General features: G+C 43.9%; 1 protein-coding gene across 5 annotated transcripts in view; it reads left to right on the top strand.

The window, feature by feature from the left end:
• Nucleotides 1-23,369, top strand: part of DNAH3 (dynein axonemal heavy chain 3) — a 67,111-nt gene that overhangs the window by 22,820 nt on the left and 20,922 nt on the right. For all 5 annotated transcript variants that reach the window (XR_005558735.1, XM_039360332.1, XM_039360331.1 and 2 more), the window contains 20 exons: nt 138-274; nt 472-673; nt 1,537-1,629; nt 2,153-2,263; nt 2,685-2,799; nt 3,210-3,408; nt 3,960-4,068; nt 4,740-4,853; nt 5,087-5,263; nt 5,842-5,933; nt 6,751-6,970; nt 7,968-8,102; nt 16,626-16,737; nt 17,358-17,599; nt 18,250-18,350; nt 18,545-18,650; nt 19,688-19,817; nt 20,439-20,678; nt 21,260-21,363; nt 22,582-22,876. Coding sequence is in view for 4 of the 5 variants with exons in the window: in XM_039360332.1 (XP_039216266.1) it covers nt 138-274; nt 472-673; nt 1,537-1,629; nt 2,153-2,263; nt 2,685-2,799; nt 3,210-3,408; nt 3,960-4,068; nt 4,740-4,853; nt 5,087-5,263; nt 5,842-5,933; nt 6,751-6,970; nt 7,968-8,102; nt 16,626-16,737; nt 17,358-17,599; nt 18,250-18,350; nt 18,545-18,650; nt 19,688-19,817; nt 20,439-20,678; nt 21,260-21,363; nt 22,582-22,876 (3,034 nt within the window). In the remaining variant the exon portion in view is untranslated. The remainder of the gene's footprint in view (nt 1-137; nt 275-471; nt 674-1,536; nt 1,630-2,152; nt 2,264-2,684; nt 2,800-3,209; nt 3,409-3,959; nt 4,069-4,739; nt 4,854-5,086; nt 5,264-5,841; nt 5,934-6,750; nt 6,971-7,967; nt 8,103-16,625; nt 16,738-17,357; nt 17,600-18,249; nt 18,351-18,544; nt 18,651-19,687; nt 19,818-20,438; nt 20,679-21,259; nt 21,364-22,581; nt 22,877-23,369) is intronic.

Here is a 23,369-nt window from a genome sequence, read left to right as displayed (position 1 = left end):
CATTACCACACCAGCTTAATTTTAAAAAAAAATATTGCTTTTTTTTTACAATAACAATCTCCAGGGCCTGGTGTACAGCGTGTTGTCTTGGTTTATATATCTCCATAGATGACTTTTATCTTTGTTCTAAAATGTAGGTTAAAGACACCCGGGTCCTCATTGCTACAGAACAGCCCAAGATGCTGAACCGACTTCAAGAAGCAAATATGTTTTTGGAAGACATCCAGAAGGGCCTGAACAATTACTTAGAAAAGAAGAGATTATTTTTCCCAAGGTAGGCCTCTTCCCAGTTGGCAGGCAAAGAATGCTCACTACAGCCATTGGTTGACTAAGCACAGGATCACGCATTCATTTCCCTCAGGTGCTGTTGGCTGGGGAATTCTGGGAGTTGAAGTCCAGACGTCTTAAAGTGGCTAAGATTGGAAAATACTAAAGTAACGGGCCTGGCTCTCTGGCATCTTTATTGAACAGGTTCTTCTTCCTTTCCAACGATGAGCTGCTGGAGATTTTATCTGAAACCAAAGATCCTCTCCGCGTTCAGCCACACTTGAAGAAGTGCTTTGAGGGGATTGCAAAACTGGAGTTCACCGAAGCCTTGGAAATCACAGGAATGATCAGTTCAGAGAAGGAAGTTGTTCCTTTTATTAAGAAAATCTTTCCAGTCCATGCCAGGGTAATCCATCCTTCCTTCCTTCCTTCCTTCCTTCCTTCCTTCCTTCCTTCCTTCCTTCCTTCCTTCCTTCCTTCCTTCCTTCCTTCCTTCCTTCCTTCCTTTCCTTCCTTCCTTCCTTCCTTCCTTCTTTCCTTCCTTCCTTTCCTTCCTTCTTTCTTTCCTTCCTTCCTTCCTTCCTTTCCTTCCTTCCTTCCTTCCTTCCTTCCTTCCTTTTCATTCAATCAGAATCCTTCCCTGCTTCCTCCCTCCCTCCCTCCCTCCCTTCCTTCCTTCCTTCCTTCCTTCCTTCCTTCCTTCCTTCCTTCCTTCCTTCCTTCCTTCCTTCCTTCCTTCCAGAAATGTCCTATTTTAGATGTTGAAATTTAGACCAGCCTTCACTCAACTACAACACATTCAACACACTCAAAATATGTTGAATTGCATTTGTACATTTGCAAATCCTGTGTAGCTGGGCAGGAGGGATGTTTTACACCAGGGGTCCCCAATCTTTTTGATTCCACGGACTGCTGGTGGGACTGGTGGCAGCTTCAGTGGTTTCAGCAGCAGTGGAAATGGTTTTTGCGCACGCAACCTAAATCACCCACTGCTTCGATGGCCCAATTCCAATGGGCCGTGGACCGGTCGAAGTCTGCAGCTCGGAGGTTGGGGACCCTGGTTTTAGACTGCAGGTTGGATCCTTCTGATAAAAACAGGATTGCCAACATGATCGCCGACGTCCGATAACGGATATGGCACAACAAGAAGAAGAAGTTGGGTTTAAGAGGCTGTTATTTCAACTTTCCTTCCTATGCCCATTCCCTTTTCACCCTTATTGTAATTTGTCATTATTTGCGTTTTTCTCCCTTTTTATTTTATTCCACAAGGGCATGGTTGAGAAGTGGCTGTTACAGGTAGAAGAAATGATGTTAGCCAGCATTCGGCAAGTCATGGAAAATGGCATCAAAGGATACGATGAGGTGAGCATGCTTTAAGGAGTTAATGGCACCCACAACCTTAGCAACACAATCAGACAAAAGGGGCCAAGATGCAGATGTGCTTTTACGTGTTGGGTCTATTATTAAAGAGCTGTATCTTCTAAGCACCATTATATTTTCTGAAACCGCTGTACACGCGTTCTCCTTTGCAGATTTATATATTTATGTATCAGATTTGAAAAGTTGAAATGTGCTTCCGAGCCCTATATGACCTTGAAGAAGAAAGCTGGACTTTTCACTTTAAAATGCCCCATTTGGGGAGAAGGGAACCCTTAGGATTTTGAGATTTTGGGAGGCTCAAGACGTGGGACAGTGCTACAAAATTGCAGGGCTACTGTTTAGTTTTTTTTTTTTAATGGTTGAAAATAGAGAACAAGAAAGCCTGTTTTAGGGCTTAACCAACTGTTTTTGCTAGTGCCTCTCTGCCTCTTATCAAAACAGATGTTGATGCTCCGTAGCTGGAGAATATGCAAATATTCTTTCTTGTTTCTTTTTTTTTTTTTAGGTTCCTCGCAAAGCTTGGGTGCTGCAATGGCCGGGACAAGTTGTTATTTGTGTATCTTCAATCTTCTGGACCAAAGAAGTATCAGAAGCCATAATGGAAAACTCTTTACCTGTAATTTCATTCACACCCTTTAAATTTCCAGATATAGCAACTTTCCCCAGTCTTCTAGATAGGTTGAGACTACAATTCCCAGAATTCCTCAGCTGTTGCTTGGTGATGGCTAGTATGAAGAGATTGTACCAGACTGCACAATATTAATGGCCTTCCTATCTAGATAGGAAATGTTCAGATTTGGGATTGTACCGGTAGTCCTTGACTAGGGATAGGAAACCTTGGCTCTTTTATCCATAACATGATTTTTAAAAAAAAAAAATATAACTCCTCTTCAAAATAGGAAAAAAATACTCCAAACTTTTTGATCTCTTTTGGGAATGTCTGGGAACCTTCCCCCCCCCCCCATACCTGATTGATGGGCAGGGCAATGCTACCTTGAGGAAGAAGGCGCAGCCTCATTGTGGTGTCTCTGCTCCAGGCATTTTTGGAGAAAAGCAACAGGCAGATTGGGGAAATTGTGGAGCTGGTGAGAGGAAAGCTGTCCAGCGGAGCCCGGCTGACCCTGGGTGCCCTCACCGTCATTGATGTGCATGGTAAGTGGCAATCGGCACGAGGAAAAAGGATGCTGAAGTATTTCTTCTCTTCAAAAGAGTGGAAGGGAGAGTAAGGAACATTATGGATGAGAAGAATAGAATAGAGTAGAGTAGAGTAGAATAAAATAGAATAGAAACAGGAAGAAGAATAGAATGGAATGGAATGGAATAGAATAGAATAGAATAGAAACAGAAAGAAGAATGGAATGGAATGGAATAGAATAGAATAGAATAATTAGGATAAGATAGGATAGGATAGGATAGGATAGGATAGGATAGGATAGGATAGTTGGGAGGGACCTCGGAGATCCTAGTCCAACCCTGTGCTCAGGCAGGAAACCCTACACCATTTCAGACAAATGGTTGTCCAATCTCTTCTTAAAATGCCAAGTAAAATTTTGTTTCTGCAGCACGCGATGTGGTGGCAAAATTGTCTCAAGACCAAGTTTCAGATCTGAACGATTTCCAGTGGATCTCTCAGCTGCGATACTATTGGGAAAACAGAGATGTGATGGTTCGAATGATCACAACCGAAGCCAAGTACGGATATGAATACCTGGGCAACTCATTACGTTTGGTGATAACTCCACTCACCGACCGATGCTACAGGTAAAGATCCCTGCCCAATTTTTTTTATTTTGAATCAAATAGTTATAGATCAAGGGTAGCAAAAGCGTTGATTTGATGGAGGGGTCAGAGTCACAGTAGGAAGCAAAATTACATTTTTGAATTCAAGCAATGAAATTTAGATTTCTTGTAGAATTTGTTTCCTGGATTAAAAAGGTACTAATTTAGTCCCTTACTCAATAGGATTATTTCTTTGGTAACTAAAAAGTCACATGGAATAGTCAAAGAGGCCCGTTATTTCCCTTAACAGTGTAAATTACGTTTGTTGCATCATGATCTAAATATCGGTCCTAATTTGAGTGATGATATATCCCTTGCGCCGCCAACACCGATGACTGGATTCACACATTACACTAAGGTTAGGTTGAAGACAGAATAGCAGCCTGATTCACATATAATATAGCACCATAAGTCATGCACAGTGATTGGGATAACATGTCAATGTATGTGTATGTGAAGAGAGAATGTGGGTGGGTCTCTGTATAGTTATGTATTTATTGATTTCTCTTTGTAATCTCGTTTCTGTGTCATAGGACCTTAATGGGAGCTTTGAAATTAAATCTCGGAGGAGCTCCTGAAGGACCGGCTGGTACTGGGAAAACTGAAACTACTAAGGATCTTGCCAAAGCTTTGGCTAAGCAGGTACCAAAAGAATCAGATATCACTTTCTCCTTTTCTTTGTTCTCTCTTCTTCTTCTCCTCCTTCTCTCATCTCTCTCCCCCTCGTCCTCCTTCATTTTTCTTTCTCTTCTTTTTCCTCTTTTCATCTTCCTCCTTCTCCTCCTCCTCTTCTCCTCCTTCTTCTCTTGCTCCTTCTCCTCCTCTTCCTTCTTTTCATCTTCCTCCTCCTCCTACATCTCCATGTGTCAATAGCCATTGGAGGGACGGGTTTATGTACACTTAACATTTGTGGGTGTACAGACTTTTAGCTGCACTGATTGCAGTCTTGGCCTCTCAAGGGCATTCTGTAAAATGCCCTCTGCAACTGTTGAGGGGAGGAGAAAGAAAATGTAAGCCTGACAAGATAGCTCAGACCAAGAAACAGACACCATGTAGATCTAAGGCTACTTTTATTAGAACAGTTCTAGTAACAGAACTTTGCAATGAATAAATGAACGTGCTTCCTCTTTATCTTCCTATGAATCAGGAGAGTGCCTGCTTTAGATATTTCGATAAATCTCTCTCTGGACATGGGCTTATTGAGAATTTTTGTACCTGTAAAAGTTGCTGAGATTTGAAAAGTGTTGCCTTGACCTACCTACCTGCTGGGAAAAGTGGAAACTCACAATGAAATGTGTTGTTATGTGTTTTAGTGTGTGGTCTTCAATTGCTCAGACGGTCTTGATTACAAAGCGATGGGCAAATTCTTTAAAGGACTGGCACAGGCCGGGGCTTGGGCCTGCTTTGATGAGTTCAACAGAATTGAGGTAATTCATGCCTAGCATAAGTAGCTGTTGTTGTCGAAATCCTCTAACGCAGAGGTCTCCAATCTTGGCTACTTTAGAACTTGACTTCAACTCCCAGAATTCCTCAGCCAGCCATGCTAGTCCACAAGTCTTGATGTTGCCAAGGTGGGAGACCCCTGATTTAGATCACACTCTTCTTATATGGATTTTTATACTGGTTTAAAACTAAAGCTTTTATATCCTGATTTTCATAGGTTGAAGTGCTGTCGGTGGTGGCCCAACAGATCCTTAGTATTCAACAGGCTATTATTCGCAAGCTCCGGACTTTTCTCTTTGAAGGCACAGAAATTTCTCTTAATCCAACTTGTGCAGTATTCATCACAATGAATCCTGGGTATGCTGGCCGAGCTGAACTACCTGATAACCTCAAGGTGAACCAATGGTCTTTCCTGATGAAGTTAAGAAACCACGATTGGAGGAAACCAAATAAAATACAGACATCCAAAGAGGAAGGAAGAGTTAGTTATATTTCAGGACCCTGGATAGTTCTTATGAAATACAGACCCAGTCTGATGCTCTTAGCAACTTTAAGATGGGTAGAATTTCTTAAATTCTTCTCCCAGAATTTCCTAGCCAGCATGAAAAACAAGCTGCCCTAGCATTTTTCTTTGAGCATCTTATTCCTCCAGATCTTTTGGATAGTTGAATGAAGCAGGGACTCATTTAAGAGCTTGTACTGAAATCCTCAACCTCCCAACCAATATATCTACAGCTAGAATCATAGTCATAGAATCCTAGGGCTGGAAGGGACATTGGAGAGCTTCTAGTCTGACCCCCTGGTCAAGGCAGAAGCCTTATACCATCCAGCCAAATGATTGTCCGGTCTATTAGTGAATGTGTATTAGGACAAAATGCTGAAGGCATCTTATTGCAGGATTCATAAGGAAAAAATGGAAATGTCTCCTTTATGTTCTCTTCAGGATATGCTGTTATTTATTTATTTTTAAAGGCTTTATTTCGAACAGTAGCCATGATGGTCCCAGACTATGCTTTGATTGGTGAAATTTCACTTTATTCGATGGGATTTCTTGATTCCAGAAGGTAGGTAAATTTATTGCTTTTTTTTTTTTAAGAGACAAATTTTCATACCCTTTTTTCCCCTCTTCTTAGACATAAAAATCCCATCTGGGGATCTAAAATTTTAGAATCCTGTCAAAATGCTTAAACTATTATTTTATGTCTTCAGACTTGCTTTCAAGTTTCTTCTTTCTAGCTACAGAGTCAATAACACTATCTCTTTTGGGTGAATGAAATGTTAATAACAAACACAGTGATTCATTTCTGGTTTTTAATTGCAGCCACAGGCTAACGCAATCATAAATTCCAATTTTTAGGACTGGAATTGCCTACATCGTCCCATTAATAAGAAGAAAAATTAGTCATTAACATTGTTCTCATATTTATAAATGATTCGGGAATGTTATATCCATTTTAGGCTTTTGTTGTTTTTTCTAATATTTTCACTGTAATGTTTCTAAACCGCTATTTCATACTTGTATATTTGTTTTTGTTGTGTATTACCCTTTTTGTTGGGTTCAATTTTAGAAATAAGGAAATAAGTGCAGTTATATATGTAATGTCAGGCACGTAATAACTCAGATAAACTGACTTATTTCTAAAAACCTATGCACAGAATCTTCTCAACCAACAGTTAGTACCTGCTTAGAGTTAGATAAGGATCAAGGGAATATGGAATTTGTTTACTTGTGACTATGTAGGGATGCTAAGCTGATCCCTCTTTTAACTCCAACCCCGGTTTCCGCCACTCTTTCTCCTACATGTAGATACTGCATTTATCCTTCTTTCTCTGCTTGATATTTTGGTGTCAGGAATAAGAGCAAATTCTTCCCTTTTGCAGCCTTGCTCAGAAAATTGTTGCCACTTACCGCCTGTGTTCTGAACAGCTGTCCTCCCAACACCACTATGATTATGGGATGCGAGCGGTCAAATCCGTCCTAACAGCAGCCGGGAATTTGAAACTGAAATACCCTACAGAAAATGAAAGTGTCCTGTTACTTAGAGCTCTGCTGGACGTTAACTTAGCTAAATTTTTGGCTCAAGATGTCCCTTTGTTTCAGGTAAGTTCGTCATTCGGATGTCGATAACACACATTTCTTTAATATAAAGCAGGAAATATGAAATGATTAGGAAATAATTGAAAGCAAAATATTCCTTTTTTTTTTTTACATTTGTCCCTAAGCTGGAAAGTTGGTGCTCAAGGAGAGAGGAGCTCCAGTTCTTAAAACAAAGAAAATTGTTTTGTAAAGGAAAGAAATAGGACAGAAACATTCAAAGGAGTCACTAACTTGAAGAGAAGGGAGAAAGAGGCCCAGAGTATAAATCCATGGAGTTATATTGATTTATTTGTATCCCTTTATTATTTTTATAAATAACTCAAGGCAGTGAACATATCCAACACACTTCTTCTCCTATTTTCCCCACAACAATCACCTTGTAAGGTGGGTTGGGCTGAGAGAGGGACTGTCCAAGGTCACCCAACTGACTTTCATGACTAGGGTGGGACTAAAACTTGCAGCCGCCTAGTGAATGACCCAAAGTCACCCAGCCAGCTTTCATGCTAAGTGGGACTAGAACTCACCATCTCCTGGTGTCTGGCCCAAACTCACCTACTCGGCTTTCCTGTCTAAAATGGAACTAGAACTCAGAGTCTCCTGGTGATTGGCCTAAAGTCACCTAGCTGGCTTTCCTGCCTAACGCAGGACTAGAACTCACAGTCTCCGAGATTCTAGGCTGGTGCCTTCACCCACTAGACCAAACTGGCTCTCAATATATATTTCAATATATTGAAATGACAAAACTTTGAGGAAGTTAGTAGTGGCAAACCTTCTTCACAGTCTCGGCTTTCTAATTCTTTCCCATGACGCTACTTCTTTAACTTTTTTTGAATCTACCTGGGGATGCAGAACAGGGAGATGTATTTATTTATTTATTCTTAAATGTGTATGTTGCCTCACTCCTGATCATTTGCCAAATTTGGTACAAAACCTTGAAAATATAACTATTCCTGGAAGTTCGGTTTTTCCAGATCTCTTTTTTTCTTCTTCTCTTCCACAGGGAATCATATCTGATTTATTTCCTGGAATTGTCCTTCCGCAACCTGATTATGTACTCTTCATCCAGGCACTGAATCACAATATTGAGAAAATGAATCTTCAACCAGTTCCCTGGTTTATTGGGAAGATTATTCAGGTTCCTTGCATTTTTTTTCCCTCTCTCCTTTTTAAAATATGAATTCCTGGCAAAGCAGAGGGGTGGAGATCAGTATCCACACCACAAATTTCACAGGGCGTCCAATCCAGTGTTTCTGACACCTTAGCATGAGTGGACTTCAACTCACAAAATTTCCCAACCACTGTGGCTGACGGGGGAATTCTGGGACCTGAAGTACACGAACCTTAAAGTTGCCAAGGTTGAGAAGCAATGCTCTTAAGTGGAATTTTCCCATGTATTTTACCAGAAAACATAGATAGGGCAGGCTAGAAAGGTCAGTGCCCTCCTAACCATACCCAAGCACTCCGAATTTGCTGGCAATGTCCATTTTCCTCTCGGAGTTCATGGTGACCTAACCCTAACCCTAAGTGGAATTTTCCTCCAATGGGATTTTCCCATGTATTTTACCAGGAAACATAGATAGGACAGGCTAGAAAGGTCAGTGCCCCCCTAACCATACCCAAGCACTCTGAGTTTGTTGGCGATGTCCATTTTCCTCTCCCAGTTCATGGTGACCTAACCCTAACCCTAAGTGGAATTTTCCTCCAATGGGATTTTCCCATGTATTTTACCAGGAAACATAGATAGGTCAGGCTAGAAAGGGCAGTGCCCTCCTAACCATACCCAAACACTCCACATTTGTTGGCGATGTCCATTTTCCTCTCTGAGTTCATGGTGACCTAACCCTAACCCTAAGTGGAATTTTCCTCCAATGGGATTTTCCCATGTATTTTACCAGGAAACATAGAAAGGGCAGCCTAGAAAAGTCAGTGCCCTCCTAACCATACCCAAGCACTCCACGTTTGTTGGCGATGTCCATTTTCCTCTCTGAGTTCATGGTGACCTAACCCTAACCCTAAGTGGAATTTTCCTCCAATGGGATTTTCCCATGTATTTTACCAGGAAACATAGATAGGGCAGTCTAGAAAGGTCAGTGCCCCCCTAACCATACCCAAGCACTCTGAGTTTGTTGGCGATGTCCATTTTCCTCTCCCAGTTCATGGTGACCTAACCCTAACCCTAAGTGGAATTTTCCTCCAATGGGATTTTCCCATGTATTTTACCAGGAAACGTAGATAGGGCAGGCTAGAAAGGTCAGTGCCCTCCTAACCATACCCAAGCACTCCACGTTTGTTGGCGATGTCCATTTTCCCCTCTGAGTTCATGGTGACCTAACCCTAACCCTAAGTGGAATTTTCCTCCAATGGGATTTTCCCATGTATTTTACCAGGAAACATAGATAGGGCAGGCTAGAAAGGGCAGTGCCCCCCTAATCATACCCAAGCACTCTGAATGTGTTGGTGATGTCCACTTTCCTCTCTGAGTTCATGGCCTTTCTAGCCTGCCCTATCTATGTTTCCTGGTAAAATACATGGGAAAATCCCATTGGAGGAAAATTCCACTTAGGGTTAGGGTTAGGTCACCATGAACTCATAGAGCAAAGTGGACATCGCCAACAAACTCGGAGTGCTTGGGTATGGTTAGGAGGGCACTGCCCTTTCTAGCCTGCCCTATCTATTTTTCCTGGTAAAATACATGGGAAAATCCCATTGGAGGAAAATTCCACTTAGGGTTAGGGTTAGGTCACCATGAGCTCCTAGAGCAAAATGGACATCGCCAACAAACTTGGAGTGCTTGGGTATGGTTAGGAGGGCATTGACTTTCTAGCCTGCCCTATCTATGTTTCCTGGTAAAATACATGGGAAAATCCCATTGGAGGAAAATTCCACTTAGGGTTAGGGTTAGGTCACCATCAACTTGGAGAGGAAAATGGACATCGCCAACAAACTTGGAGTGCTTGGGTATGGTTAGGAGGGCATTGCCCTTTCTAGCCTGCCCTATCTATGTTTCCTGGTAAAATACATGGGAAAATCCCATTGGAGGAAAATTCCACTTAGGGTTAGGGTTAGGTCACCATGAACTCATAGAGCAAAGTGGACATCGCCAACAAATTCGGAGTGCTTGGGTATGGTTAGGAGGGCACTGACTTTTCTAGGCTGCCCTATCTATTTTTCCTGGTAAAATACATGGGAAAATCCCATTGGAGGAAAATTCCACTTAGGGTTAGGGTTAGGTCACCATGAGCTCCTAGAGCAAAATGGACATCGCCCACAAACTTGGAGTGCTTGGGTATGGTTATGAGGGCATTGACCTTTCTAGCCTGCCCTATCTATGTTTCCTGGTAAAATACATGGGAAAATCCCATTGGAGGAAAATTCCACTTAGGGTTAGGGTTAGGTCACCATGAACTTGGAGAGGAAAATGGACATCGCCAACAAACTTGGAGTGCTTGGGTATGGTTAGGAGGGCATTGACCTTTCTAGGCTGCCCTATCTATGTTTCCTGGTAAAATACATGGGAAAATCCCATTGGAGGAAAATTCCACTTAGGGTTAGGGTTAGGTCACCATGAACTCATAGAGCAATGTGGACATCGCCAACAAATTCGGAGTGCTTGGGTAGGGTTAGGAGGGCACTGACTTTTCTAGGCTGCCCTATCTATGTTTCCTGGTAAAATACATGGGAAAATCCCATTGGAGGAAAATTCCACTTAGGGTTAGGGTTAGGTCACCATGAGCTCCTAGAGCAAAATGGACATCGCCAACAAACTTGGAGTGCTTGGGTATGGTTAGGAGGGCATTGACCTTTCTAGCCTGCCCTATCTATGTTTCCTGGTAAAATACATGGGAAAATCCCATTGGAGGAAAATTCCACTTAGGGTTAGGGTTAGGTCACCATGAACTCATAGAGCAAAGTGGACATCGCCAACAAATTCAGAGTGCCTGGGTAGGGTTAGGAGGGCACTGACTTTTCTAGCTGCCCTATCTATGTTTCCTGGTAAAATACATGGGAAAATCCCATTGGAGGAAAATTCCACTTAGGGTTAGGGTTAGGTCACCATGAGCTCCTAGAGCAAAATGGACATCGCCAACAAACTTGGAGTGCTTGGGTATGGTTAGGAGGGCATTGACCTTTCTAGCCTGCCCTATCTATGTTTCCTGGTAAAATACATGGGAAAATCCCATTGGAGGAAAATTCCACTTAGGGTTAGGGTTAGGTCACCATGAACTCCGAGAGGAAAATGGACATTGCCAGCAAACTCGGAGTGCTTGGGTATGGTTAGTAGGGCACTGACCTTTCTAGCCTGCCCTATCTATGTTTCCTGGTAAAATACATGGGAAAATCCCATTGGAGGAAAATTCCACTTAGGGTTAGGTCACCATGAGCTCCTAGAGCAAAATGGATATCGCCAACAAACTTGGAGTGCTTGGGTATGGTTAGGAGGGCATTGACCTTTCTAGCCTGCCCTATCTATGTTTCCTGGTAAAATACATGGGAAAATCCCATTGGAGGAAAATTCCACTTAGGGTTAGGGTTAGGTCACCATGAACTTGGAGAGGAAAATGGACATCGCCAACAAACTTGGAGTGCTTGGGTATGGTTAGGAGGGCATTGACCTTTCTAGCCTGCCCTATCTATGTTTCCTGGTAAAATACATGGGAAAATCCCATTGGAGGAAAATTCCACTTAGGGTTAGGGTTAGGTCACCATGAACTCATAGAGCATTGTGGACATCGCCAACAAATTCGGAGTGCTTGGGTAGGGTTAGGAGGGCACTGACTTTTCTAGGCTGCCCTATCTATGTTTCCTGGTAAAATACATGGGAAAATCCCATTGGAGGAAAATTCCACTTAGGGTTAGGGTTAGGTCACCATGAGCTCCTAGAGCAAAATGGACATCGCCCACAAACTTGGAGTGCTTGGGTATGGTTAGGAGGGCATTGACCTTTCTAGCCTGCCCTATCTATGTTTCCTGGTAAAATACATGGGAAAATCCCATTGGAGGAAAATTCCATTTAGGGTTAGGGTTAGGTCACCATGAACTCATAGAGCAAAGTGGACATCGCCAACAAATTCGGAGTGCCTGGGTAGGGTTAGGAGGGCACTGACTTTTCTAGGCTGCCCTATCTATGTTTCCTGGTAAAATACATGGGAAAATCCCATTGGAGGAAAATTCCACTTAGGGTTAGGGTTAGGTCACCATGAACTCATAGAGCAATGTGGACATCGCAACCAAAATTCGGGAGTGCTTGGGTAGGTTTAGGAAGGGCACTGACTTTTTAGCTGCCCATATCTATGTTTTCCTGTACAAAATACATGGGAAAATCCCATTGGAGGAAAATTCCACTTAGGGTTAGGGTTAGGTCACATGAGCTCCTAGAGCCAAAATGGACATCGCCAACCAAAAACTTGGAGTGCTTGGGTATGGTTAGGAGGCATTGACCTTCTAGCCTGCCCTATCATGTTTCCTGGTAACAATACATGGGAAAAATTCCATGCGGAAAATTCCACTAGTTAGGGTTAAGGTCACCATGAGCTCTAGAGCAAAATGGATATCGCAAAAAAACTTGGAGTGCTGGGTATGGTTAGGAGGGCATTGACCTTTCTAGCCTGCCCTATCTATGTTTCCTGGTAAAATACATGGGAAAATCCCATTGGAGGAAAATTCCACTTAGGGTTAGGGTTAGGTCACCATGAACTTGGAGAGGAAAATGGACATCGCCAACAAACTTGGAGTGCTTGGGTATGGTTAGGAGGGCATTGACCTTTCTAGGCTGCCCTATCTATGTTTCCTGGTAAAATACATGGGAAAATCCCATTGGAGGAAAATTCCACTTAGGGTTAGGGTTAGGTCACCATGAACTCATAGAGCAATGTGGACATCGCCAACAAATTCGGAGTGCTTGGGTAGGGTTAGGAGGGCACTGACTTTTCTAGGCTGCCCTATCTATGTTTCCTGGTAAAATACATGGGAAAATCCCATTGGAGGAAAATTCCACTTAGGGTTAGGGTTAGGTCACCATGAGCTCCTAGAGCAAAATGGGACCATCGGCCAACAAAACTTGGAGTGCTTGGGTCTGGTTAGGAGGGCATTTACCTTCTAGGCCTGCCCTATCTATGTTTCCTGGTAAAATACATGGGAAATCCATTGGAAGAAAATTCCATTTAGGGTTAGGGTTAGGTCACCATGAACTCATAGAGCAAGTGGACACGCCAAACAAATTCAGAGGCCGGGTAGGGTTAGGATGGGCACTGACTTTTTCTTAGGCTGCCCTATCTATGTTTCCTGGTAAAATACATGGGAAAATCCCATAGGAGGAAAATTCCACTTAGGTTAGGGGTAGGTCTCCATGAACTCAGAGAGCAAAATGGGCACTGCCAACAAACTCGGAGTGCTTGTGTATGGTTCAGAGGGCACTTACTTTTCTAGGCTGCAATATCTATGTTTCCTGGTAAACTACATGGGAAAATCCCATAGGAGGAAAATTCCATTTAGGGTTAGGGTTAGGTCCCCATGAACTCACAGAGCAAAATGGACATCACCAACAAACTCGGAGTGCTGGGGTATGGTTAGGAGGGCCTGACCTTTCTAGCCGGCCCTATCTATGTTTCCTGTAAAATACATGGAAAATGCCATTGGAGGAAAATTCCACTTAGGGGTAGGGTTAGGTCACCATGAGCTCTAGAGCAAAATGGGACATGCCAACAAAATGAGTGCTTGGTCTGGTTAGGAGGGCAGTGACCTTTCTAGCCTGCCCTATCTATGTTTCTTGGTAAAATACATGGGAAAATCCCATTGGAGGAAAATTCCACTTAGGGTTAGGGTTAGGTCACCATGAACTTGGAGAGGAAAATGGACATCGCCAACAAACGTGGAGTGCTTGGGTATGGTTAGGAGGGCACTGCCCTTTCTAGCCTGCCCTATCTAAGTTTCCTGGTAAAATACATGGGAAAATCCCATTGGAGGAAAATTCCACTTAGGATTAGGGTTAGGTCACCATCAACTTGGAGAGGAAAATGGACATCGCCAACAAACTTGGAGTGCTTGGGTATGGTTAGGAGGGCATTGCCCTTTCTAGCCTGCCCTATCTATGTTTCCTGGTAAAATACATGGGAAAATCCCATTGGAGGAAAATTCCACTTAGGGTTAGGGTTAGGTCACCATGAACTCATAGAGCAATGTGGACATCGCCAACAAATTCGGAGTGCTTGGGTAGGGTTAGGAGGGCACTGACTTTTCTAGGCTGCCCTATCTATGTTTCCTGGTAAAATACATGGGAAAATCCCATTGGAGGAAAATTCCACTTAGGGTTAGGGTTAGGTCACCATGAGCTCCTAGAGCAAAATGGACATCGCCAACAAACTTGGAGTGCTTGGGTATGGTTAGGAGGGCATTGACCTTTCTAGCCTGCCCTATCTAGTTTCCTGTAAAATACAGGAAAATCCCATTGGAGGAAAATCAACTTATGGTTAGGGTTAGGTCACCAGAACTTCGGAGAGGAAAATGGACATCGCCACAACTTGAGTGCTTGGGTATGGTTAGGCGGGCACTGACTTTACTAGCCTGCCCTAACTATGTTTCCTGGTAAAACACATGGAAAATCCCATTGGAGGAAAATTCCACTTAGGGTTAGGGTTAGGTCACCATGAACTCATAGAGCAAAATGGACATCAGCAACAAATTCGGAGGGCTTGGGTATGGTTAGTGGGTCACTGACTATTTTACAATGCCATAACTATGTTTCCTGGTAAAATACATGGGAAAATCCCATTGGAGGAAAATTCCACTTAGGATTAGGGTTAGGTCACCATGAACTCGGAGATCAAAATGGACATAGACAACAAATTCGGAGTTCTTGGTTATGGTTAGGAGGGCATGACTTTTCTAGGCTGCCCTATCTATGTTTCCTGGTAAAATACAGGGAAATCCCATTGGAGGAAAATTCCACTTAGGGTTAGGGTTAGGTCACCATGAGCTCCTAGAGCAAAATGGACATCGCCAACAAACTTGGAGTGCTTGGGTATGGTTAGGAGGGCATTGACCTTTCTAGCCTGCCCTATCTATGTTTCCTGGTAAAATACATGGGAAAATCCCATTGGAGGAAAATTCCACTTAGGGTTAGGGTTAGGTCACCATGAACTCCGAGAGGAAAATGGACATTGCCAGCAAACTCGGAGTGCTTGGGTATGGTTAGTAGGGCACTGACCTTTCTAGCCTGCCCTATCTATGTTTCCTGGTAAAATACATGGGAAAATCCCATTGGAGGAAAATTCCACTTAGGGTTAGGTCACCATGAGCTCCTAGAGCAAAATGGATATCGCCAACAAACTTGGAGTGCTTGGGTATGGTTAGGAGGGCATTGACCTTTCTAGCCTGCCCTATCTATGTTTCCTGGTAAAATACATGGGAAAATCCCATTGGAGGAAAATTCCACTTAGGGTTAGGGTTAGGTTACCATGAGCTCCTAGAGCAAAATGGACATCGCCAACAAACTTGGAGTGCTTGGGTATGGTTAGGAGGGCATTGACCTTTCTAGCCTGCCCTATCTATGTTTCGTGGTTAAATACATGGGAAAATCCCATTGGAGGAAAATTCCACTTAGGGTTAGGGTTAGGTCACCATGAACTTGGAGAGGAAAATGGACATCACCAACAAACGTGGAGTGCTTGGGTATGGTTAGGAGGGCACTGCCCTTTCTAGCCTGCCCTATCTATGTTTCCTGGTAAAATACATGGGAAAATCCCATTGGAGGAAAATTCCACTTAGGATTAGGGTTAGGTCACCATGAACTTGGAGAGGAAAATGGACATCGCCAACAAACTTGGAGTGCTTGGGTATGGTTAGGAGGGCACTGCCCTTTCTAGCCTGCCCTATCTATGTTTCCTGATAAAATACATGGGAAAATCCCATTGGAGGAAAATTCCACTTAGGGTTAGGGTTAGGTCACCATGAGCTCCTAGAGCAAAATGGACATCGCCAACAAACTTGGAGTGCTTGGGTATGGTTAGGAGGGCATTGACCTTTCTAGCCTGCCCTATCTATGTTTCCTGGTAAAATACATGGGAAAATCCCATTGGAGGAAAATTCCACTTAGGCGATGTCCATTTTCCTCTCCGAGTTCATGGTGACCTAACCCTAACCCTAACCCTAAAGACATGTATAGGTAATCCTCGACTTACCAACAATTCATGTAGTGACTGTTGAAAGTAACAATGGCACTGACGACCATGGCAGGCTCCCCATGATCACGTTATCAAAATTCAGATGCTTGGCAACTGGCTCATAGTTATAGCAGTTCCCATGTCCTGGGGTCATGTGATCCCCTTTTGTAACCTTCTGACAAGCAAAGTCAATGGGGAAAGCCGGATTCACTTCACAACTGTGTTGGCAACTTAACAACTGCAATTGATTTGCTTAGCCCCTGTGGCAAGAAAGATGGCAAAATGGGGCAAAACTCAGTTAACCAGCGTCTCGCTTAGCAACGTAACTTTTGGGTGCAATTCTGAACGTAAGTCGAAGATATCCAGAACCGATCCAGCAATCTGGAACAATAATAGAAATACGAAACTCTTCCTTAACCTTCAAGAGGTCCTTAACACAGTTAGACCTGGATTTCCTATGAAGGTTTAAAATGATGCCTCTTATTTATTGCGCGTTACAGATTTATGAAATGATGATGGTGCGTCACGGCTTCATGATTGTCGGCGAACCAATGGGGGGCAAAACATTTGCCTATAAAGTGCTCGCTGCTGCCCTCGGGGATTTGAGCCACGGTAAGAGATCTAATGAACGACACTCGCTTTTGCGTTCACGTAGAGAATAAGGTTCCCCTTGGGGAAAGAGCTAAAAGGAAAAAAAATCACCAAATAACAGGAATGTCCTAACCACCCCTTCCATCACAAAGTCAGACCGAATCTTCGGATCAGATTTGTCCTCTTATTACAAACGACCTGAAATCTGTTTCTTAAAAAAGGAAGAAAAAAAACCAATAATCCGTTATTGGTCTGCACCAATTAGGTTATCCGTTATTGGTCTGCACCAATTAAACAGTTGCAAGAAATCCCTTCCCTTTTGCTAGGTTCCCTTCAGCAACTTGAAGCCGTGTGGACTTCAATCCCAGAATTCCCCAGTCAGCCTGGGAGTTGAAGTTCACTTATCTTAAAGTTGCCAAAGTTGAGAAACCTTGTTTTAAAATATGCTTCTCCCTCTCCTCTCGTCTCCTCTCCTCTCTCTCCTCTCCCCTCCCTCTCTCTCCTCTTCTCTCCCTCTCCTCCCCTCCCTTCTCTCCTCTCCTCCCCTCTCCCCTCCCTCTCCTCTTCTTCCTCCTCCTCCTGTCCCTCCTTCCCTCCCTCCCCCCCTCCTTCCATCCGTCCGTCCGTCTGTCTGTCTTTAGAACCATCAATGGAAGAAGTTGCCGTTGAATACAAAATTATCAACCCGAAAGCAATCACCATGGGGCAACTGTATGGCTGCTTTGATCCCGTTAGCCACGAATGGACAGACGGCATTCTGGCAAACACTTTTAGGGAACAGGCTTCCTCCACCAACGAGGATCGAAAGTGGATTATTTTTGATGGGCCGGTGGATGCTGTTTGGATCGAAAACATGAATACCGTCTTAGACGATAACAAGAAAGTAATTGACATTCCCTCTCCCCAGCTCTGACATAAGCCTCTAGGTTGCATTATCTAATTCAGCTGAATAACTGAAAGTGTTTTTAAGAAGCCAATACACTCATTTGATTTAAGGTCAAAAGCACTTAGCAAGTGTTGTTCGGCTGTTTTTTCTCCAATAGATATATTAGGGCAACTTTGGCGCTGTTCTTCCCACTAAAACATCTCGAAGTAATGAACCACTTTATTAAATGGACTTAAGAAATTGAGGTTAGGGATACACGCAAGCGCACACAGCTGGCAGTCCAGGTTCGAGACCTGAGCGCCAAATGATGGGATGAGCTCCTGTTCCTTGCTCCATCTTCTGCCAACCTAGCAGTTTGAAAGGATGCAAATAAATACAAATAGATGAATAGGTACCACTTCAGTGGGAAGGTAACAGCATTCTGGGCACCTCTCTGTACAGTCGTGTTGGCCACATCACTGCCAGAAATGTCTTCGGCCAAGAAATGGAGGGATGAGCACCGCCTCTTAGGGTTGGGGGCTCGACTGGAGAGGGGAAAATTTTATCTTTAGCTATAGCAGAAGTATTTGAGTGACACAAAGTTCTGCAGTTCTGTTGCAAACTCTCCTGCACGCCGGACTGAAACTGCTTTTCTGTTTCCCTTGAAGTTGTGTTTAATGAGCGGGGAGATCATTCAGATGAGTGCAGAAATGAGCCTAATCTTTGAGCCCGAAGATCTTGAACAAGCTTCCCCAGCAACAGTTAGCAGGTAAAGCTGACCAGCTAAATTCTTAAGGTCAGGATCATAGAGTTGGAAGGGAGCCTGGTCTTCTAGTCCATCCCCCTGTTTCCATGGCAGGAGATCCTAGACAAAGGGCTGCCAATCTTTCCTTGAAGGCCCGATTTCTTTTCTCCTCTTCACTAGCAAATCTGTGCAACTCAATTCTCTTTAATGTCTTCAAGGTGTGGCATGATTTACATGGAGCCTCATCAGCTGGGCTGGAAACCTTTGAAAGATTCTTACCTAAACAAGCTGCCTTCCAATCTGCAAGACGTGCACATAGAATTGGTGGGCCGGCTTTGATTTTATTTTCATCCTCGATACTCTAATATTAATGTGGAAGGGGGAATTTAAATTAAGGACTGTTCAGGAGTATACTATTAGGTTCATTTGTTATTTATTTGTTTGTGAAAGGATTCTTGTGAGTCACTTGTTGAGTTCCCAAGATCACTTGGGAACCGTGGAAGTGATTGCTTATTACTTCAACCATGCCAATAACTTGCAGACTTTCAATAACTATTTTGAGAAGTAACTACAGTGTGCTTCTCTTTCTAATGTAGAACAGGGGTTCCCAACATATGGTCTGTGGCCCGATACTGGGCCATGGCCTCTCAGCCACCAGGCCACAGGAATAGCTGGCGAGGCCCCCTACTCGCGGTAGCGCTGCCGTGCGGGCACTACTGCTCCCGTTTGCACAGGCAGGGCGCTACCACTGCCACCAGCATCACGCAGGCGTCAGTGGCCTGTTTGCGCATGCACGCAGGTGCCAGGGGCCCACTTGCACGGGTGCACACTAGCACCACCGCTGTGTGCGGGCTGCGTGCATGCCCATTTCCGTGCTCCTCCCTTCCGGGCTGCCAAGCCGGACAGGTTGGAGAGCTCTGATCTAGAACCTTTAATGGTTTGGAAAGTTTTCAACAGTACCATACAATTTTTGTGCCAGTGGCACCTTGTGATCAAATTATTTAAAAATGCCTGAAGCGTCCCAAGGTTGGGGGTTTGGTTAGGTGAGGGAATCTCACAGGTGTAGCTCCAAAGCCCTTTGAAACTTGGTCATATTTATAAACCCTGGGAAAGTTTAGAGCAGGGGTAGGCAACCTTGGCTCTTTTATGACTTGTGGACTTCAACTCCCAGAATTCCTGAGTCCTTAAACCTAGACAGGTTTCTTGTGTTCGTCCAACCTTACATCTCAGATCCCCTCAGCCTGCTGCGCCAGACTCTTCTCATCCTCTTCTCAGCTGCAGGAGAGTTTGATTACCTGTTCAGGATAAACGTGACAGGTCCTGCCCTTCGGCCAATCTCTCCGCCGGTTTGCTTCCTCCAGGTTGACGATCTTTTTATGTGGCTCGTTCAGCCCTCGTTGGAATTTATTCGCCACCACTGCAAAGTCCTGGTTCAGACCTCTCCTATCCATTTGACCCACACTATGATGACTTTGTTTGATTCCTTGCTCGGTAAGGTGTCGTTTGTTGCCTAGCGGCATCGCGAAACCAAATAATTTGTTTTAATGATTTATTTATTTATTTAATTGTTCCAGGTTGTTCCACTGGTTAATTGTTCTAACTGTCAGGAAATTTCTCCTTTGTTCTAGGTTGCTTCTCTCCTTGGTTAGTTTCCATCTGTTGCTTTCATGGCTAAGGTGGGACTAGAATTTCCATTGCCTGGTGATTAGCCCAAGGTTACCCAGCTGGCTTGCATGTCTAAAGCAGGACCAGAACTCAACAACTCCTGGTGACTGGCCCCAAATCAGCCAGCTGGCTTTCATGGCTAAGGCAGGACTACAACTCACTGTTGCCTAGTTGCTAACCACTAGACCAAACTGGCTAATTGCATGACAGCTTTGAAAGCAAGAAGGGCCACCCAAGGATGCTGCATTGGCCTTTGGGGCCCTAACGTGCTAAGTCAGTGTTTCTCAGCACCTGGTAACTTTTAAGAGATGTTAAGAGACTTCAACTCCCAGAATTCCTCTGTGCAGAAATGGGGAATCTATGTATGCTGGAAGCGTGTGGTTTCCTTCCTCTCATCTCCTACTTTGCTGTTCTTTTTTTGGGTTCATCTTTTCTTCTTTGGTGCAGATGAAATCAGGGAGTCCAACGAGGAGGAACCAGGAGAGGCCATGTCCAGCCAGCAGATCACCTTGTGGCTCCAAGGCCTCTTCCTCTTCTCTCTGGTCTGGACTATCGGGAGCACAGTGAATGCCGAAGGGCGGAAGAAATTTGACCACTTTTACCGCAACCTTCTGATGGGAATGGAGGATGAGCACCCTCGCCCCAAAAGTGTGAAGCTGACCAAAACCAACCTCTTTCCAGAAAGAGGTGAGTCTAGAAAAGCCATTATTTTTTTAAAAAAGGGATTTAGTTGGAAAACACCTCAACTGCTCAGACTGGGAAGGAAGCATATTGCAGTTCAGAATAACGGGGTTGGATGGGACCTTGGAGGTCTTCTAGTCCAACCCCCTGCTCAAGCAGGAGACCCTAGACCATTCCAGACAAATGGCTGTCCAGTCTCTTCTTGAAAATCTCCAGTGATGGAGCACCCACAACTTCTGGAGGCAGGCTGTTCCACTGGTTTATTGTTCTAACTGTCAGGAAATTCCTTCTTAGTTCTAGGTTGCTTCTCTTCTTGATGAGTTTCCATCCGTTGCTTCTTGTCCGACCTTCAGGTGCTTTGGAGGAAAGCTTGGCTCCCTCTTCTTTGGGGCAGCCCCTGAGATATTGGAAGACTGCTATCATGTCACCCAATCAATCAGAATAGAGCTGGAAGGGACCTTGAAGGTCTTCTAGCCCAACCCCCTGCTCAAGCAGGAGACCCTATACCATTCCAGACAATGAAAGTCCAATCTCTTCTTAAAAACTTCCACTTCTTAAATACCTTTTATTCCCTTCTTCACCATTAGGGTCTGTGTATGACTTTTATTTTCATAAACAAGCCAGCGGACAGTGGAACACCTGGATCGATTATATCACAAAGGAGGAGCAAGCAATTCCTACTGGCGCAAAGGTAAAAGGGTTCTGCTTGTTTGTCAGCGTGATCAGGAAATGCTGTTTATTTAAGTGACGAATGCATTTGCTCTTCATCCAGAAAGCTTCCCAGCCTGACTTATAATATAAATCAGTGGAAATAATCGGTTCCTGCTCTCAGGTTTGCAACCTAAAAAGTTCACAATCTTAAGAGGAGAGTGAGTTGGGGAGAGCAATGGAAAAGGAATATGTTTTCACTCTTGCAAGGATCTTAATGTTGGTATAAACCAATGAAGTGCTGGGTGACTATTGGGGGGGGGGAGATGAGAGTGCCTGGGATCCCTTTCCTTTTTCTGAGGGAGTCTGCATCCAATTAAATGCAAAGGCAGGGAGTGCATATATAGGTTGGCGTGGACCCTGCTGAAATAAGTGCCTTTGGAAGTGTAACCTGAATCATGTCCCCTAGGGATGAAATGACTCGGAGTCAGGCCCCAAGAACCCAAGAAAGACATATAGAATTACTTCTGAGCAGTTTCCCTTATTGTTCTTCACCTACAGACAGAATCTTGCCAAACTGAAGCATGACTATTAGCACCGTAAAATACATACTCTGTGAACTATTACAGAGCAGCCATCTTAACTCTCTTTCTCACGACCAGACTATCTAAACTTCGCTGTCTCTTGGTCCTCTGCTGCTCTTCTCTCCTGGGAATCCAGGCTACATTCCACCACACTCAGCCCATCTGCACTTTTTTCCTGCTCGCTCCATCCCACTAGTACCTTAAGCCATCTTCGTCCCAAAGGTGTTTTTCCAAAAGGCAACTGGACTTCCTTGATTTTTGTTTTTTTTCCCCTTGGAAATGTTTTGCTTCTTGTCCAAGAAGCTTCTTCAGTTCTCTACGGGTGATTGAGAGAATCTCCTTAGACATTAAGCCATCTTAGGCTTGATTGTGGTTTATTGAATAAGCCACGAGTGAAATATTTGTGGCTTTGCAATGCATGAGGCCAACTAAGTTCTGAAAAGACCCTGTAATCCAGGGGTCTTCAAACTTGGCAACTTGAAGACTTGTGGACTTCAATTCCCAGAATTCCTCAGCCAGCCCTATCTGGTTGAGGAATTCTGGGAGTTGAAGTCCACAAGTTTTAACATTGCCAAGTTTGAAGACCCCTACTGTAATCCTTCATGCCCTTGCTTTGGAATTAGATGACAAACGTGGGAGAACTTTCTCCTGAGTTCTCACCCAACTCTTCATAACAGGTATCCGAGTTGATTATCCCCACCACGGAAACTGCCCGACAGTCCTTTTTCCTCAAAACCTATGTGGAGCACGAGATCCCTCTGCTGTTTGTGGGACCCACTGGGACAGGGAAGTCAGCCATCACCAACAGCTTCCTGATCCAACTTCCCAAGGCCAAATATGTCCCAAACGTCGTCAACTTCTCTGCCAGGACTTCCGCCAATCAAACCCAGGATATTATCATGTCGAAGCTGGACAGAAGACGGAAAGGACTCTTTGGCCCCAGCTTAGGGAAAAAAGCTATCGTCTTCGTAGGTGAGAGAAAAAGCTTGACCTCATTTATTGTTTCTTTGAGATTGGGGACTTTCTGGATGCACACCTTCTTCCTGTGTTTGGTTTCAACCATGGTTGGCAAAGTCTGGATTGTATAAACTATAAACCACGGCTTGCAGAAGTCAGTGGCTGAATTCAGCCATTGTGCTAAGCCAGGGGTAGGCAACCTTGGCTCTTTTATGACTCGTGGACTTCAACTCCCAGAATTCCTGAGCCAGCCATGCTGAGGGGAAAGGGAGAGGTTTGCAAGCTGAGCCATGCTGGCTCAGGAATTCTGGGAGTTGAAGTCCATGAGTCATAAAAGAGCCAAGGTTGCCTACCCCCGTGCTAAGCTATAAGTCACAGCTGAGCTGAAAAAAAAATCATACATAATAGATCTGGGTCACTGGTATGAAAACCTAAAATATTTCAAACGTGTGTTAATCAAGTGGCGAAGAATATAAATCCCAAAATGCAGTCTTCCGGGTTTTTAGAC

The sequence above is a fragment of the Crotalus tigris genome, unplaced genomic scaffold, assembly GCF_016545835.1.
Source record: "Crotalus tigris isolate CLP2741 ecotype Arizona unplaced genomic scaffold, ASM1654583v1 scf7180000019173.45859301935:6455823, whole genome shotgun sequence".
Lineage (NCBI taxonomy): Eukaryota > Metazoa > Chordata > Lepidosauria > Squamata > Viperidae > Crotalus > Crotalus tigris.
This window is presented reverse-complemented; position numbering and strand designations above follow the sequence as displayed.